The sequence below is a fragment of the Nilaparvata lugens genome, chromosome 13 (assembly GCF_014356525.2).
Source record: "Nilaparvata lugens isolate BPH chromosome 13, ASM1435652v1, whole genome shotgun sequence".
NCBI classification, from domain to species: domain Eukaryota; kingdom Metazoa; phylum Arthropoda; class Insecta; order Hemiptera; family Delphacidae; genus Nilaparvata; species Nilaparvata lugens.
Genome location: NC_052516.1, coordinates 30401731 through 30418485, shown reverse-complemented (window position 1 = coordinate 30418485; position 16755 = coordinate 30401731). Strand labels below are relative to the sequence as shown.

The 16755-nt window shown below is 34.3% G+C and overlaps 1 protein-coding gene across 1 annotated transcript in view; it reads left to right on the top strand.

Moving 5' to 3' along the window:
- Window positions 1-16755, top strand: part of LOC111050609 (dedicator of cytokinesis protein 3) — a 135856-nt gene that overhangs the window by 72409 nt on the left and 46692 nt on the right. The window contains 1 exon segment of the mRNA XM_039440297.1: window positions 14344-14428. Coding sequence (XP_039296231.1) covers window positions 14344-14428 — 85 coding nt within the window.

The following is a 16755-nucleotide window of genomic DNA, read 5'->3' as shown; positions in this document are numbered from 1 at the left end:
CCCTATCATTATATACTACTTATTGTATCTATCAATAAAGAATAAAGAATCTAAGCTTATAACTTTGAAAGTGCATGAAGGAGAAAAAATGTAGTAATTTATCATTACAAATCACAAATCTGTTGTTCGCTGGATTATTAATTACATGCAATGTTGCATGAATTTAATAACTGAAACCAATTTGAACTATTTCTCTTGTCTTTCCACCGCTTTCATTAGAATAGCTGTAAAAATGTCAGTGGCATTTTGAGCGAGTTCTCCAGACTCCAGCCTTCTTGAGGGGCTCACCAGTTATTCCATTCTCCTACTCAACGTATATTACTGTTACTATAGTTTTGTTTGCTGCTTAATCAATAGCAATTTTTTTATTTTAAATTTTTAAATACACTCTAAACTTTTGACAAATGTTACTTGTTTAATCTTGTGGGGAAAATAGTAATAGTTTTGTCTCAAGACAAACTACTCTCAAACAACTCTCAACTGTTCTTGAGACAAAACTATTACTATTTTCCCCACAAGATTAAACAAGTAACATTTGTCAAAAGTTTAGAGTGTATTTAAAAATTTAAAATAAAAAAATTGCTATTGATTAAGCAGCAAACAAAACTATAGTAAGGTTCACGTTATAATGGCAGTGTTTGATTAGCAATGGTATTGCTAACATTCAACAAAGCAGATAACGCTATCTCTTTCTCGCTTTGCTCTGTTGCCAGATCGTCTTTTAACATTGTAGAATTAATTATTAATTTACAAAATATTTTATCCTAATCATTAATATTCATTATGAAATTTTTGAAAAATATAATTCCTTGCTTAGTAAATTATAATTGATTATTTAAAACGAGAATGAAAAGTTAATATTACATCAATAAAACTGTATAAGCTACCGTCTATAGAAGGTATTGATAATAAAGAGGATCTGCAACGTTGTTATGTATCTTTCTCCACCGCCATTATAACGTGGACCTCACTATAGCAGGATTATTCGAACAGTCGTTACCATGACGAATTTGAATCGTTAGTTTTCAAACGGGATCGCATTCATTGAAGCTTGAAGCATGACTGCTTGGCCTTGGTTGCGTGGCAAAAGCTTTGCAAAAATCCAAATAGCCAACCGAATTAGCATTCAAATACATTGAAACATGTTTCGCCGGAAAGCCTCAGATGTATTCTGCTTGTTGTTTAAATTTCACAATTCCGGACTAAACATTTAGAAGAGGTCTATGCTAACTTCAATTTTTGTATTTGAACTACTACAGAGGCCCCAACGTGGAGAACTCGCTCAAAATGCCGCTGATATTTTCAGCTGTTCTGTTGAAAGCAGGGGAAAGTCAAGAGGAATAATTCAACTTGCAATCATTCAACTATAGTGAGGTCCCGTTATAATGGCAGTGTTTGATTAGCATTGGTATTGCCAGAGATCACAGAAATAATCCTTTCTCTACTGAATATTTAATAGTTATTTGTGCAACTAGTGCGCAAAGTGTCAGTTTGCTGCACCGAAAGAAACGTTTACGCCCGAGCCGTAGGCGAGGGCGGAATGGTTTGTTGAGTGCAGCAGAGGAACTTTGCGCACGTATTTCACATTACGTTTTTCCTACAGTTACCATTGAATATGAAAAGTGGGTAATTATGGGTAAAATTGCCTGAAATCCATCAAATGTTTTTCTGTGTAATTTTATTATTGATAAAAACCTTAATCCTAAAATCCTAAAGTCCTCGTTGTCCTTGGTTATAATATATAATGAATAATAATTAGCGCGTTGTGCTTGGTTGCACCTCTGCTCACTATAGCAGCCACAGCAGTCACTGTTACCAACTTCATTTTGATTTTGCTGCACTGTTGCTCCATATAACCTACTATAGTATATTTCGCACCTAGGGCCGAAAATGAGACTTTTCTGGCTCGAAATCGGTTTTCAAGTCCGAGGCCGTAGGCCGAGGACTAGAAAAGATTGAGAGCCGGAAAAACATTTTTGCCCATGGTGAGAACGTTATTTTTCGCCACACAGAAAAATAAACAATAAATAAAGGAGAATAATTGTCTATTATAAGCACTTCCGAAAGCAAAAGTGGAAGGTTATAGCTCTAGCAAATCTGAGGTAATCTGAATATCAAGAAATTGTGCAAGTATATTTTTATTTTTTATTCTGATTTGTCTAAATAACCTAAAAGATTATGTTCAATTATGTAAGAGGTTGAGTTTAAACTTTTTATTCTTCCAAATGACAATAAGATGAGATTATTATAAATGTTTTAATTATTGAATGATAAACACAAATAATGAAAAGTTTTTGATCAGCTGTTTTAGCACACTTGAAATTTGGCCAATCTGAATGTCAATGGAAGTTAAGGTTAGAAGTATCCTACTCTGAAAATCGAATTATTTGAATAGTTTATTATAACATAATTATAATTATCTTATCTGTATTTTATTCATCCAAAAAAAATTATAGTATATTATTGCAGAATACTTTATTGAATTCTAGAAGCATAAAATGATTCCGTTTATCCACCATGTTCCGTGATAAACGCAGTACTAGGAGGTTTGAGGTTAGATTCTATTATACTCTGAAAACTGAATTTGAATAGTTTATAATACGGTATCTCATTTGTATTTCATTCATCCAAATAAAATTATAGTATCTTATTGCAAAATACTTGATTCAATTCTAGAAGCATAAACTGACTCCTTTTCATAAACTATTTTGTAAACACGATCACATCAAATCAGAATCAGCTGACTTCAAGGTTATTTTACAGCCCTAGGGCCGTAAAAATTTTACCGGCCTGGTCAGAAAACAATCACTTTCGGCCTCCATATGACGCACGAAAACCAGCTCATTACATCCAAGTGGGGCGAAAAGTATTTTTCGCCCCACTTGGATGTAATGAGCTGGTTTTCGTGCGTCATATGGAGGCCGAAAATGATTGTTTTCTGACCAGGCCGGTAAAATTTTTACGGCCCTAGGGCTGTAAAATAACCTTGAAGTCAGCTGATTCTGATTCGATGTGAACGTGTTTACAAAATAAGTTATGAAACGGAATCAGTTTATGCTTCTAGAATTGAATAAGTATTCTGCAATAAGATACTATCATTTTATTTGGATGAATAAAATACAGATAAGATATATATTATAAACTATTCAAATTCGATTTTCAGAGTATAATAGAATCTAACCTCAAACCTGCGTTTAATCGTACTGCGTTTAATCGTTCATCACGAAACCTGGTGGATAATTTTGGAACTACTTGGGCAATATCCATGGTGATGAACGTTTTTACAAATAGTTTATGTAACGGAATAAGTTTATGCTTTTAGAATTGAATTAAGTATTCTGCAATAATATACAATCATTTTATTTGGATGAGTGAAATACAGATAAGTTATAAATATTATAAACTATTCAAATTCGATTTTCAGAGTAGGATAGAACTTCTAATCTAAACTTCCGAAGTCAACGACAACAAGCATTGTTGACGTTGACATTCAGATTGGCCAAATTTCAAGTGTGCTAAAACAGCTGATCAAAATCTTTTCATTTTTTGTGTTTATCATTCAAGAATCAAAACATTTATAATAATATCATCTTATTGTCATTTGGAAGAATAAAAAGTATAAACTCAACCTCTTACATAATTGAAGATTGTTGACGTTGACATTCAGATTGGCCAATTTTCAAGTGTGCTAAAACAGCTGATCAAAATCTTTAAATTTTTTGTGTTTATCATTCAAGAATCAAAACATTTATATCAATATCATCTTATTGTCATTTGGAAGAATAAAAAGTATAAATTCAACCTCTTACATAATTGAACATAATCTTTTAGGTTATTTAGACAAATCAGAATAAAAAATAAAAATACTTGGACAATTTCCTGATATTCAGATTACCTCAGATTTGCTAGAGCTATGACCTTCCTGTTTTGCTTTCGGAAGTGCCTAATAAACAATTATTCTCATATTTATATTGTTTATTTTTCTGTGTGGCGAAAAATAACGTTCTCACCATGGGCAAAAATGTTTTTCCGGCTCTCAATCTTTTCTAGTCCTCGGCCTACGGCCTCGGACTTGAAAACCGATTTCGAGCCGGAAAAGTCTCATTTTCGGCCCTAGGTGCGAAATATACTATTGCGTTGCCATGTTGCAAATCTGGAGTGCAGAAAAAATTTTCCCGCACTAGAGCGGAAAAGTGATTCTTTGCGTTCTGTAATCAGTGCAGCAATGACCACTTTTCAACGTAACTGTAGGAAAATAATATTTCTTTACTTTATGATATTGCTATCCTTGCCTATCATTCAACAAAGCGGATAGCGCTATCTCTTTCTCGCTTTACTCTGTTGTCAGATCGTCTTTTAACAATGTAGAATTAATAATTACGTCTTTTAACAATGTAGAATCAATAATTAATTAGCAAAACAATGCCTTTCAACAAACAACGTCTTTTAACAATGTAGAATTGATAAAAAATTTCATCTTAATTATAAAAATTCATTATGAAATTATTATTGAAAAATATAATTTATTGCTTAATATAATGTAATTGATGATTTCAAACGAGGATGAACCGTTAATATTACATTAATAAAACTGTATCAGCTACCGTCTATAGAAAGCATTGACAAGACAGAGGATCGGCAACGTTTTTATCCTATATTTCTCCACTGCCATTATAACGTGGTACCTTATAGTATTGAGAGCTCTCAACAATTGCATTCAACTAATTATCCAGCTGGCAGCTGATTTGCGTTTTTTTTTTGTAATAGAGAACTTTCAATGTTATAATGTTATATACTTTTAAAAAGGACGTAGGAGTGAATCTATCTCATTAACTCGATTGGTATTAAGTTGCGTACAGACATATTTACCACATCACGTGTATTTCGCTTTTCATCAGCTTAGTATTCGTACAGAAACAGTAAGATACAGATATAATGAGTTTACCTGATGAAAAGCGTAATGTGTGTGTTCGTGGCGCATAAGTCTGTACGCACCTTAATTGCTCAAAGAATTATGTTGAGAATTCCACGTTCATTGATGATAGCTATCAAAAGTTATCGACGAACAAACAAATTAATAAATGTACAACGACTGGAGTTTCTAGTCTAAAGTAAGAGATCGCTATGCTCGTTCAGTAATATGATTTCCTTGATCCTTGACTATAAATTTAATGTTTAGGATGTGATCAGTGAAATTCCGTTTTACATATTTTTATTTATTTATTGCGGATGATGCCCACATGAGATTTTGCTTATGCGTGGGTAATGGGAAGTGCGGGGGTGAATTCAGCCCTGCACACACACACATCGATTTTTGTTCGTACGATATTTTGCCATCCTTATAAATTCTATTAGATTAAACAGATGATGTCAAGTAGATGATGTTTGAAATCATATGTTTAATCTAATTGAATTTATAAGGACGGCAAAATATCGTTCGAACAAAAATCGATGTGTGTGTAGCTAGCCTTATGAGATGATCAAACGTCCATGTCTACTCGATGCATTCATTTGTTTTTATTCATTTAAGTTATTTTTAAATAATAGAATGATTTCCTTGACTATAAAATTGTTGAGGATGATATAATCAAGCAAGGTTCAACGACTGGTAGTATAATATATAGAGTGGCTTGCCGTTGCAAGATCATTGGGACAAAGAAGTTGAGAGTGGTGACTGTATAGTCCAGTCTGGAGACCTGCTCTCTGCACTGTAGTCTCAGAGAACCAGACTGAGAAAAATGTAAAAAACAAGTTGAGGATTTGTGTGAGAGAGGGAGAACTTGAAAAGAAAGAGAAGAAGAAGGAGACAGATGGAAACGTGAAAGGAGTTTCAGGAGGATTTCAGTAGGAGACGTTTGAAAAATAAAAGAGAGAAAGAAAAAGAAGAAGGAGGAGGAGTAGGAGGAAAAGGAAGAAGAAGGAGGAGGAGGAGGAGAAGAAGAAGAAGAAGAAGAAGAAGAAGAAGAAGAAGAAGAAGAAGAAGAAGAAGAAGAAGAAGAAGAAATAGTAGAAGAAGAAGAAGAAGATTATGATGAGGACAATGAGGAGCAAGAGGATGATGAGAAGGAGAAGATGAAGACGAAGGAGGAGAAGATGAAGACGAAGGAGGAGAAGATGAAGACGAAGGAGGAGAAGAAGAAGAAGAAGAAGAAGAAAAAGAAAAAGAAGAAGAAGAAATCAGAGAGGATAGTAAAGGAGGAGAAGGATTCTAGTAAGAGAAGTAGATGTTGAAGTGAGAAGAAAAGAAGAAGACTGAAAAAAGTATAAGGAATCGGAATAAAATTAAATATATTGAAGAGTAAAGAAAATTAGGAGACAGAAAAATTAATATTATACATTGATGGAGGGAGTAGGAGAACTTGAAATGAAAAGAAAAGAAGCAGAAAGAGAGAAAACTTGAAGGAATTGCAATTTCGGTACGAGTTAAAGAGAAAGAGAATTTTAAGGAGAGAGAGAGCAGAGTAAAGGGTACAGGGAGAGGAGAAAGAGTAAGAGAAGTTATAGGAAGAAGGAGGAGGAGGAGGAGGAGGAGGTTGAGGGGGGAGATGATGATGGAGAGAATTGAAAGTAGTAGGACTTTAGAAGTGGTTGGAGTATAGTTGATAAAGATATATTAGAGGTGGAGAGAGAGGAGAGAAAATAAGAGAGGAAAAAATAACAATAATAAAAAAGAAGATTGATGAAAGGACCAATAACAGCAATAGAAGAAGGAGAAGGATAATGAGGAGATGAGAAGAAATGGAGAAGGATGAAATCAACAGATGAACATTGGCTGAATTGAAGAACAGAAGAAGGCAATAACATAAGAAAACAAGGGAAATGAAGAGAAGAAGATAAGGGGGAAAAACAAAAACAGAAGAAGACAACCAAAAATAAAAGAGTAGAACAGAAAAACCGAGAGAAAGAGTAGAATTACAGTAAAAGATAAGCAGATAGTAGAGAAGAAATGTTGTAAAGAGGAGAATAAATGAGAGTAAGCACAAATAAGGAGAGAGAACCGAGGAGAACAGAAAGATGCAAGAGATCGAGGGGAAGAAAAAGAAAGAGGAAAAAACAGTGGGGATGTTGATGAGTTGAAAACTTGAAAGAAATAAAATAATGAGAGGTCGAGAAGGAGGACGAATAGGATGAATTGGAGGAGTAAAAAGAAAAATTATATAAAAGAGAATATCACGTTGCACAACTTATCAAAGAGAGAGAGAGAGAGAGAGAGAAAGATTGAGAGAGAGTGAGAGCTATACTTGACTACAAAGTCTTCAGTAGGATACAGATGAGTTGGAAATACAGTGAGATTCACTACAGATGCTACAGGGTGACTGGCTGGTGGATCTGAAGAAGCAACATTTTGAAGTCTGAAGGCTGCTTTTTCTTCTCCCTTTTTTAGAACGCCGGCAGTTCAGTCCAGTAGGCTTCAAACTCCTTCTTCAGCAGTCTCCTACTCTTCTTCTTCTTTTTCTTCTTCCTCTCCTCCTCCTCCTTTTCTTCTTCCTCTTCTTCTCCTCCTTTTCCTCCTCCTCCTACTCCTATTCCTCCTCTTCCTCCTATCCTCCTCTTATCATTCTCATGCTCGTATTCTCTTCTCCTTCTAGTTCTCCATCCCCTCTCTTCAATCCCATCTTGGTCATCATCGTGAGGATCCATCTCCAAAGAATTCGAGATTCCCTCTCTTAAGAATAAAGTGATGATCGTTATTTAGACTCTACCTATACTTTCCTTTCACCTTCTCCTTATCCCGTCCTTACCTATTACATTTTACCTATTTCTGAATTGGTAACAAGCGTTTCTGGAATGAGTTGTAGAATGTAGAATATAATATGTAACGAAAATCCTAAATAAATGCTGCAAATCACCCCGAAGACTTCTGCAACTGCAGACATTGACAACAGGGTTAACAGCTAGATGGAAATTCGATGAGAACTACTATCCAAAAATTAGTTGCCAGCCCGGTAATCGAACCCGGTTCCTCCCAATTGCTAGTTAGGAATGCTTACCCTTAGACCAAACTGACAATCTCTGGATAGCAGCGCTCATTTTATACGAAGCCATAGCGGCCAACAAGGTTACAGATGGAATTAAAAAGAGAATGCATTTATTCAAATGCTAATATTTTCATTATCTTCGTAAGGGCTACTCGTATTTACATAGAAAACTAAAAACAAAGTACTCTTTTTCAATTTTCCACATTTTTCGACTTGTAATGTAATTTCCAAGTGGAAACATGTTGTGAGAGTTGAAGAATGTTGAAAAAAAAGTACTTTGAGTTTTAATTTTCAAGTAAATGTATAATCGGCTTGGCACTTATATATGCGTAAAAGCTATCTGCCGTTCTTTATGGAAAAAGTAGCCTTATTTTCATTGTCTCTGACTGCATTGCTTATTGTATTTTATTTGTTGAATAATGTAGTAAACAGAATCTGAACGAAATGATAAATCAAGATCAAATTAGTAAAATCTGCTAATCTGACCAGATCTGTAAATCTGCAACATTTCAATCCAAATGCTCAATAAATAATATATCATGGAATCTCAACAAAAATATCCTTGCGTGGAATGAAATCTACGAGATTACAGCATAATATTATTCCTCTCTCAAAGACGTAGTTTGATTGAATGCTTTAATTCCACCATATAATTCAATTTTGGTTCCCAAAGGCATGTGGAGAGGAATACTATCATGCAATCCATCAAATCTTTCTTTTATTTCTTTCTCTTATTCATCCTACTCCTTCTTTTATTCTCTTCTCTCCTCCTTCTTCTTCTTCTTCTTCCTCCTCCTCCTCCTCCTCCTCCTCCTACTACTACTACTACTACTTCTCCTCTTTCCTTCTCACTCTCTCGCCGTCTTCTCACTCACTCTCTCTCTCACACTCTCACGCCGTGTTCTCACTCACTCTCTCTCTCTCTCTCTCTCTCTCTCTCTCTCTCTCTCTTCTATTCTACTTCAAGACTCAGACACGAAAGGCTTTTGGAATCTCTTCTTCACGAGTGTAGCTTGAAGCAAGCTGAGATCGGCGACCCATAGATGGTCGATTAGTAAAGTTTGTATATATATATTTGTGCCGTGTATATGTGTGTAGACTTGTAAACCGGTTTTGAGTTGCACTGCATCAGCACACACACACACACACACCACACACACACCACACACACACACACACACACACACACATGCTTGAAGAGAAGTATTTTCTGTCTACCATCTATGTACCTGCACTCAACTGGTGCCTTGCACTGGTTGGTGAATGTCCAAGCCATACATGTTGTAGAAAAGGAAGAAGAAGAATGTTGGAAGTTGGATAACGAGGAGAATGATGCATCAGGAGGAAGAAGAATAAGAAAAGAATATTGGAAGCTGGAAAAAAGGAGAATGAGATGTCAGGAGAAGAATATTCATAATTATTAGGTCAAAAACATTACAATATTGGAAAGAAACAAACACTAGCCCAAAACTTCTTCTTAATTTAGTTCAGTATATTGCTTTTACCAAAATTTAGTTCATAAATTGTTTAAAGAAGGTTGTGAAGTTGAAATTATTTCTCTGTTTTTCTTCGTCTTTTGAAGATGAAGTAGAAGAAGACGAGGGAAAAAAGAAAATGAAGAACAAGAACAATAAGCAGAAGGAGAAGAAGAATATTGGAAGTTGAATAACGAGGAGAAGGAGGCAACAGGAAGAAGAAGAAGAAGAAGAACAAGAATAAAAACGAAGAAGATTGATTGATTGATTGATTGATTGAGTACTTTATTTATGTAGATTACAATATATACTGGCTTATACACTTATATACAATAGCTTACAATACAGCAAAGTTATAGATGAATTTACATAATATAGACTAAGAAAATAATTATTGAACTGTATAATTAAGATATGAAAAAGCAGTTTGTAATATAATAACTATAGATAATAATCATATTGTTATGCATCTACATAAATTGGCGGAGCTTTGGACATATCAATGTCCATTCTTCGGAAAGAATATTAAAAATATCCTCCCCACTAACTCTCTACCAAAACGTTAATTTCGTTATTTAAACTAAGGATTTATTTATTAATAGAAATATTGTAAAAGTTTTAATCAATATGAATATTAAAGAGAAAAAAAAACAGAAAATTGATAGAGTAAAAAATTATATAGGTAGATAAGATCAAATAATTGATTAATAAAATGAAGTAGGCTGAAAGTAGATCAGGGTTATCAACTTTCAGTAATATACAGCATTATGCAGTGGATAATTGAAATAACATGAGTTATATAATATATATATATATATATATATATATATATATATATATATACAATTCGTTCTATAACATGGTTTAAAGGTTTGTATTTGTGGGATGGGTGAGGGATGGATGTCATGTGATCGTTCTAGGGCCGGACAGTTTCAGTCATTTGTTTCAAAAGATGTTTTTTAAAGTTAGGATGAAGCTCGCTCGGCTCTCGATGGACCTGATAGAAACAGGAAGTGCATTCCATGCACGACAGGCACTGACTAAGAAGGATTTTGTGAAAATAGTAGTTCGATGATTGGGTATCCTTAAAGTACTTTCTCCGGTTCTAGTATGTGAAGCATCTATCCTCCTACCTTCAGAGACAAATTTGAAATCATCTTTAAAATAGTTCGGATTACCGTATATCAAGATATCTCTAACAAGCTTGACTATTCGAAAAAGCCTCTGATCGGGAAGCTTTAATGTTGAACTAGCAATGTGGGCTGGGGTGATATGATCATGGCGTTGGAGAGAGTAGACGAAACGTAGACAATAATTTTGGCAACGCTGTAGTTTATCATTCAGAGTGACTTGCATATCGTTAAGAACAGAATTACAATACATTAAATGTGGGAAGATGAGAGATTGAACCAATAATAATTTAATGTTTCTAGGGAGGATATCGTGCATTTTCTTCAATGCATGCATGGCTGAGAATACCTTTTTACAAGTTTTGTTCACTTGTTCTGACCAGTCAAGAGTATTATTCATAATAATGCCTAAATTTTTAACTGAGCTACAGTAAGGAATGTCATTACCGTCTACACTAATTTTGTGAATCGATTCAAGGTCAATATTGTTTATAAGACGAGAATATCCAATTATAATGGGTTGTGTTTTGATGGGATTAAGCTTAAGGCCATTTTTCTTTGTCCATTCCACTATCGAATTGATATCCTGATTCATTATTCCAACTGTTTCATTAATTTTTGTTATGGGACAGCTTAAATAGATTTGAAGGTCGTCTGCATAAGTATGGAAACTGGAGAATTTGATAATGGAAGAAAGGTCATTAGCATACAAAGTGAAGAGGAGAGGGCCTAAAATTGAACCTTGTGGTACTCCATGCATAACGTTTTTCCAAGTTGACTTTTTGTCACCGACAGATACACATTGTTTCCTACCTAATAGATAGGATTTAAACCAAACTAACGAGTTGTGACTGAAACCAAGAATAGCCAACTTATTCAGAAGGACTGTATGATCAACAGTATCGAATGCTTTAGAAAAATCAAATAGGGTGAGGATGGTGCATTTTCTTTGGTCCATAGCATATCATCAGTGACACGAAGCAGAGCTGTCTCAGTTGAATGGAATTTTCTAAAGCCTGATTGAAAGTTATGAAGCTTACTATTGTTGTCTAGAAATTTTACAACTTGAGCATGAATGAGTCTTTCTAGCACTTTGGACAATGCAGGTAAAATACTGATTGGTCTAAAATCCTCAACTTTATTGGGTGATGGAACTTTATTTAGAGGGCGAACCAGAGCAAACTTCCAGTTTTCAGGGAAAATGCCTTCTTCAAGTGACTTGTTGAAAATGTATGTAATGGTTGGTAAAACAGCAAATAACATCTTCTTGATAAATTTAATAGGAATTTTGTCTACACCCATAGCATTACTATGAATACGTTGAATTGCTCTGAAAGTGTCTTCTTCTGAGATTGGATGGAAATGAAATTGATCAGTGATTGGTAAATCTAAGTTTGTAACCTGCTCTTCAAGATCATCAATGTGATTAGCAATGACAACTTCGTCGCGTTGGTTAGAGTGTGAAACGAAATGGTCATTTATATTATTCAATGGTAAGTCAATTTGTGGATTCGATTTCTCTTTGCCAAGCCCGAATTCTTTTATTCCCTGCCAAAGTGATTTAGAGTCTTGTCTATTGTTTGTCATAAACGAATTCAAGTACCTAATCTTTGAGTTCCGTAATTCCTGTTTAACCCTATTTCTAAGGCTCCTATACTCTATCAAACTGTCCAAGTCAAATGTCTTTTTAAATTTTCTATGTGCTTTGTCTCTACGTCCCATCATCTTAAGTATGTCTTCAGTCATCCACGGTACTCGTCGTTTTCTATTAATCCTCCTTGTCACATAAGGTGCATGTTTGTCATACAAAGTCAAAGTCCAATTCTCGAAAGTCTTGACCATGTCATCAACTGAGGGTAATGCTTCAATTTGATGCCATGGAGTCTGAGCCACATCAGTCAGGAAGGCGGCTTCATCAAAGTTTTTGAAGTCTCTATAAGTGATAATTTTCTGTTCTGGCTTGGGTATCTTATGGGAAAGTACACAGTAGATCAAATCATGTCTAGAAATAGCTGGGACTGAGATTTGGCCTGCTTGAACAACCTCATTGGGATCACTAACAATGAGAAGGTCAATGAGTGTGTCTGATTCATTAGTATGATGAGTTGGATCGAGAGGTAAAATAGTCATGTTTAGGCATTGGAAAATTGTAGTCAGTTGAAAGTAGTCAAAGTTACGATTTGTCATGTTCAAGTCGGTGTTCATATCCCCCATAACTAGTATACGGTTATAACAAGGCATAAGAGAAAGCAAGGCACTTTCGAAATCTGTGAAATGACCTATTTTTGGTGGGCGATAACAGATACCAACGAGTAATTTATCAGTACTAGATAAGGATAATTCAAGTAGCATAAACTCTGGTCTGGAACAATACTCTTGTTTAGATGTGATTAAAACTTTTGTTTTGATACCTTCTTTCACATAAATTGCTACACCCCCACAAGCTTTATTTAATCTATCATTCCGGAAAAGATTATATCCAGGCAATGCAACAAAATTTGATGAAATACTAGGCTTCAAAAATGATTCGGAAATTCCGATTATATTGAAGTCCTGAAAACGGAAGATTGCTCTGAGTTCATCAATGTGGCAACTGAGGGATTGTACGTTAAGGTGAGCAGCCTTGAAAAGTTTTTTGAAAGAGTGGAGCTTATTTGCTAGAAACATACCTGCGTCATTATTACTATTATTGAAATAATCATACCTACTTGAGGGCGAGCGAGCTGACGTGTCAGTGAGAGGCATCATGGAAGCAGCAGACCAATCGTGAACCGACCTCAGAACAACACATGACGGGGAAAATGGGGATGAAACTGATAAAACTTAACCTAAATGAAAAAGTCTCTTGATTCGAGTGCATTCAGCATGCCTTGACAGTTCGGCTCCCTTCACTATTTAAAGCACTAGTTCAAAACAAAATTCACTAAACACAATAAGATGTAGATGTGTGGAGTTCCGGTGATGAATAATCCTAATGGTGAATAAGACGAAGATTGAGGAAGAACTGGTAGTGGGAGATCTGGTCCAAGTGGAGATAGAGCGAGTAGGTATCCAGTAGTGGAAGAATCGGGTCCAAGTGGAGGTAAGCGAGAAGGAATCCAGTAGTGGAAGATCGAGTCCAAGTGGAGACAGAGAGAGATGGAATCCAGTGGTGGAAAATCGAGTCCAAGTGGAGATAGAGAGAGATGGAATCCAGTAGTGGAAGATCGTGTTCATGGTGGAGATAGAGCGAAATGGGATCCAGTAAAAACTGAAAAAGAGAAGAAAAAGCCAGCAGAAAAACGAAAAATCTTTGAAGAAAGTTATCAATTGAGAAAAGATACATAATACAACTGATAATATAATGTCCATAATCAGAAACGCTCACTAGAAATTCTATCAATGGTCAAAAGGAATATGATAATATTCACGAGTCTCAATATTCTAAAACTCAATATCTTGAATTTTTTGAATAAAAATGATTGTTTAAAAATAGAGTACTGTGAGAATTTGAGTGTTTCAATTTAGAATATAAAGTCGTTAGTAAATAATAATATCGTGTGACCTGGCTGGCTCAAGTCTGGTGTCAGAGTTTTCAGGTCGCAACTGATCAATTTCAGGGCCTCTGACATGACCTAAAGACTACTTTTTAGGCAGCCGGGACCAACGGTATTAACATGTCCATCCGAATAATATAGTAGAAAAATATAGTCTCTTTTTTACCTATCAATAGAATCTGTTAATTTTCTATCAATTTCGATTTGTTTTCTTCTGTTACAGAAGTCTAGGATTAGACCTGGTGCCAAGATGTGGAGCAGATATGGTGGACCCAAGTACCATGAGTATAGTAGACCTCTACCATGTGGTAAGATATCATTTTTATCATTTTCAAAACAATGACTTATGAAAATGACTGTGTTAAGGTATCATTATTATAATTTTCAAAACAATGACCACATCATCAAGACAAGATTACAATACCGTAAATTACAATACGAATACAATTATTGAAGTCAACTTTACTAGAAGTTTGAAGTGTTTCATGATTATGAACCAAATCAAACCAATAAACTATCTATTTTTGACTACAGATGGAAATAAATTGGAAGTGCATTTGTTCAAATGCTAATTGATGAATAATAATTATTAAACGAAAATTCCAATTAAATGCTGTAAATCACCCCGAAGACTTCTGCTAAAACTTCGTTTGGTGTAAGGGTAAGCATTCCTGACCGGCAATTAGGAGGTACTGGGTTCGATTCCCGGGCTGACAAATAAGTTTTGTATAGTAGCGCTCATTGAATTCCCATCTAGCTGTTAACCCTGATTTCAATATTTGCAGTAGCAGAAGTCTTCGGGGTGATTTACATCATTTAAGTGGGATTTCAAATCAAATCAAGTTTATTATCCATCATAAGACATAATACATTCATCAGAAATCATTACATTCATTTAATCTACCCTTAGCATAAGCATATACATTCCAACACTCACTTGAAAGTGCTCGAATGAACCTTAGTTTACAGTGTAATAATTTCGCTAATTAACATTTTGTGGATAGTCACCCCAAAGGTTACAGAACCTGCTTGGGTGAGAAACAAAAAAACAAATCTTATTCCGATTGAACAAGAATGGAAAAGAAAGAAAAAGTATGAAATTGTAAACCTACATAAAAAAGTAAAAAAGCAAACCTACATATTATTCAACGTTAATACATACATCTTTGAAAACTCAAGAAATGCTAGTTTACCATAAATTTATAATACAACATTATATTGATGAATCAACTTTAAATTTTTGCTAAAATTGCTATGCTGAAATAATCTCCATATCTATTATTGGTGTTATAATTCATAAAATTTAAACAAGAATGGGAAAAAAGAAAAGGCATGAAACTGCAATCAAAAAAAAAAAAAATTAAAAATGATAAAACTACTACAATTATTACTAATTATTTGTGACTATTGCAAATATTTTTATCAATTACAATCAGTACTTTTTCCCAAAATGTTGAGGAATGCTTCTAATATTAAATAGTTTATTGAAATTATAAATATACGTTAACTTAATATAAATAAATGAACTTGATGCCGGAGAAATAATTATCATAATTATTGAATGAACTAGTAATAATCCATCTATTCAAAAAATGCATGCACTATGAATAAATAAACTTGATGCTAAAGAGATTATATTAATCATATTGAATAATTTGGTACTAGTATTATCTAGTCACTAGTAATATTGTGCCCTATTGTCTAGTTTAGACTCATGATGAACCTAACTTTGTGGGTCTATGGACTTATATTAGCAGAAATGCAATATCAAATTAATGGCCAGCTCTATTAATAGAAGCCGTTCTCTGTATATGAGAATTCCAGCAATTGCTCTCATCAGTACATTTGGCCAGTTTAAATTACTGTTTAAGTGGTCTTCAATTGAAGATTTGTCTGTCTGAAGAGCTCTTATAGTTTTAAAATTTGTTTTAAAATATTTGTTGTGAAATTAAGGGCCGGGTTCCGAGCTCGGGATTTAGCTAAGTTCTAGACTTTAAACAGCTGGAGTCAGAAAATTGGCTTTCCGAAACGGGGTGTAGTCGCAGTCCACGTTTAAATTAAATTTCGAAAAACTTGAAAATTTAACACAAAATAGAATAAAGAGAAAATAGTGTAAAGTTTCAGCTATTTCGAATTATTCAGGAATGTTTCATTTCGCCAAGGAAAAACGTTTCCGATTATAGAGATGAGAAAATATATATTTATTTTGCTGCAACTACGCCCCGTTTTGGAAAACCAATTTTCTGACTCCAGCTGTTATAGTCTAGAACTCAGCTAAATCCCGAGCTCGGAAACCTGCCTTAAGAGTTTTAACTCTAATTCAATAATGATATTATGAACATTTTTTTGCAAAATTGCAGAAGATCGATAATCTATTATGTGGGACGTAGGAGGCTTCAATGTTATTTCAATACAAAAAAGAATATTAATTTAAATTTCTGATGTTGTCCTGTTCTCATAGTTGTTAATAATTCTTCTTCTAAATGAACCAAAATCAAATACAGATAATGGACAGTTACTGTACATTATGGTCATAAATTAGACAAAGATTTTATCTGCTATTCAATTATTATATTTTTCTAATGGAGCTGACCTTTGTTTTAAAAGCTGACATTATTATTATTTATATTTTTTG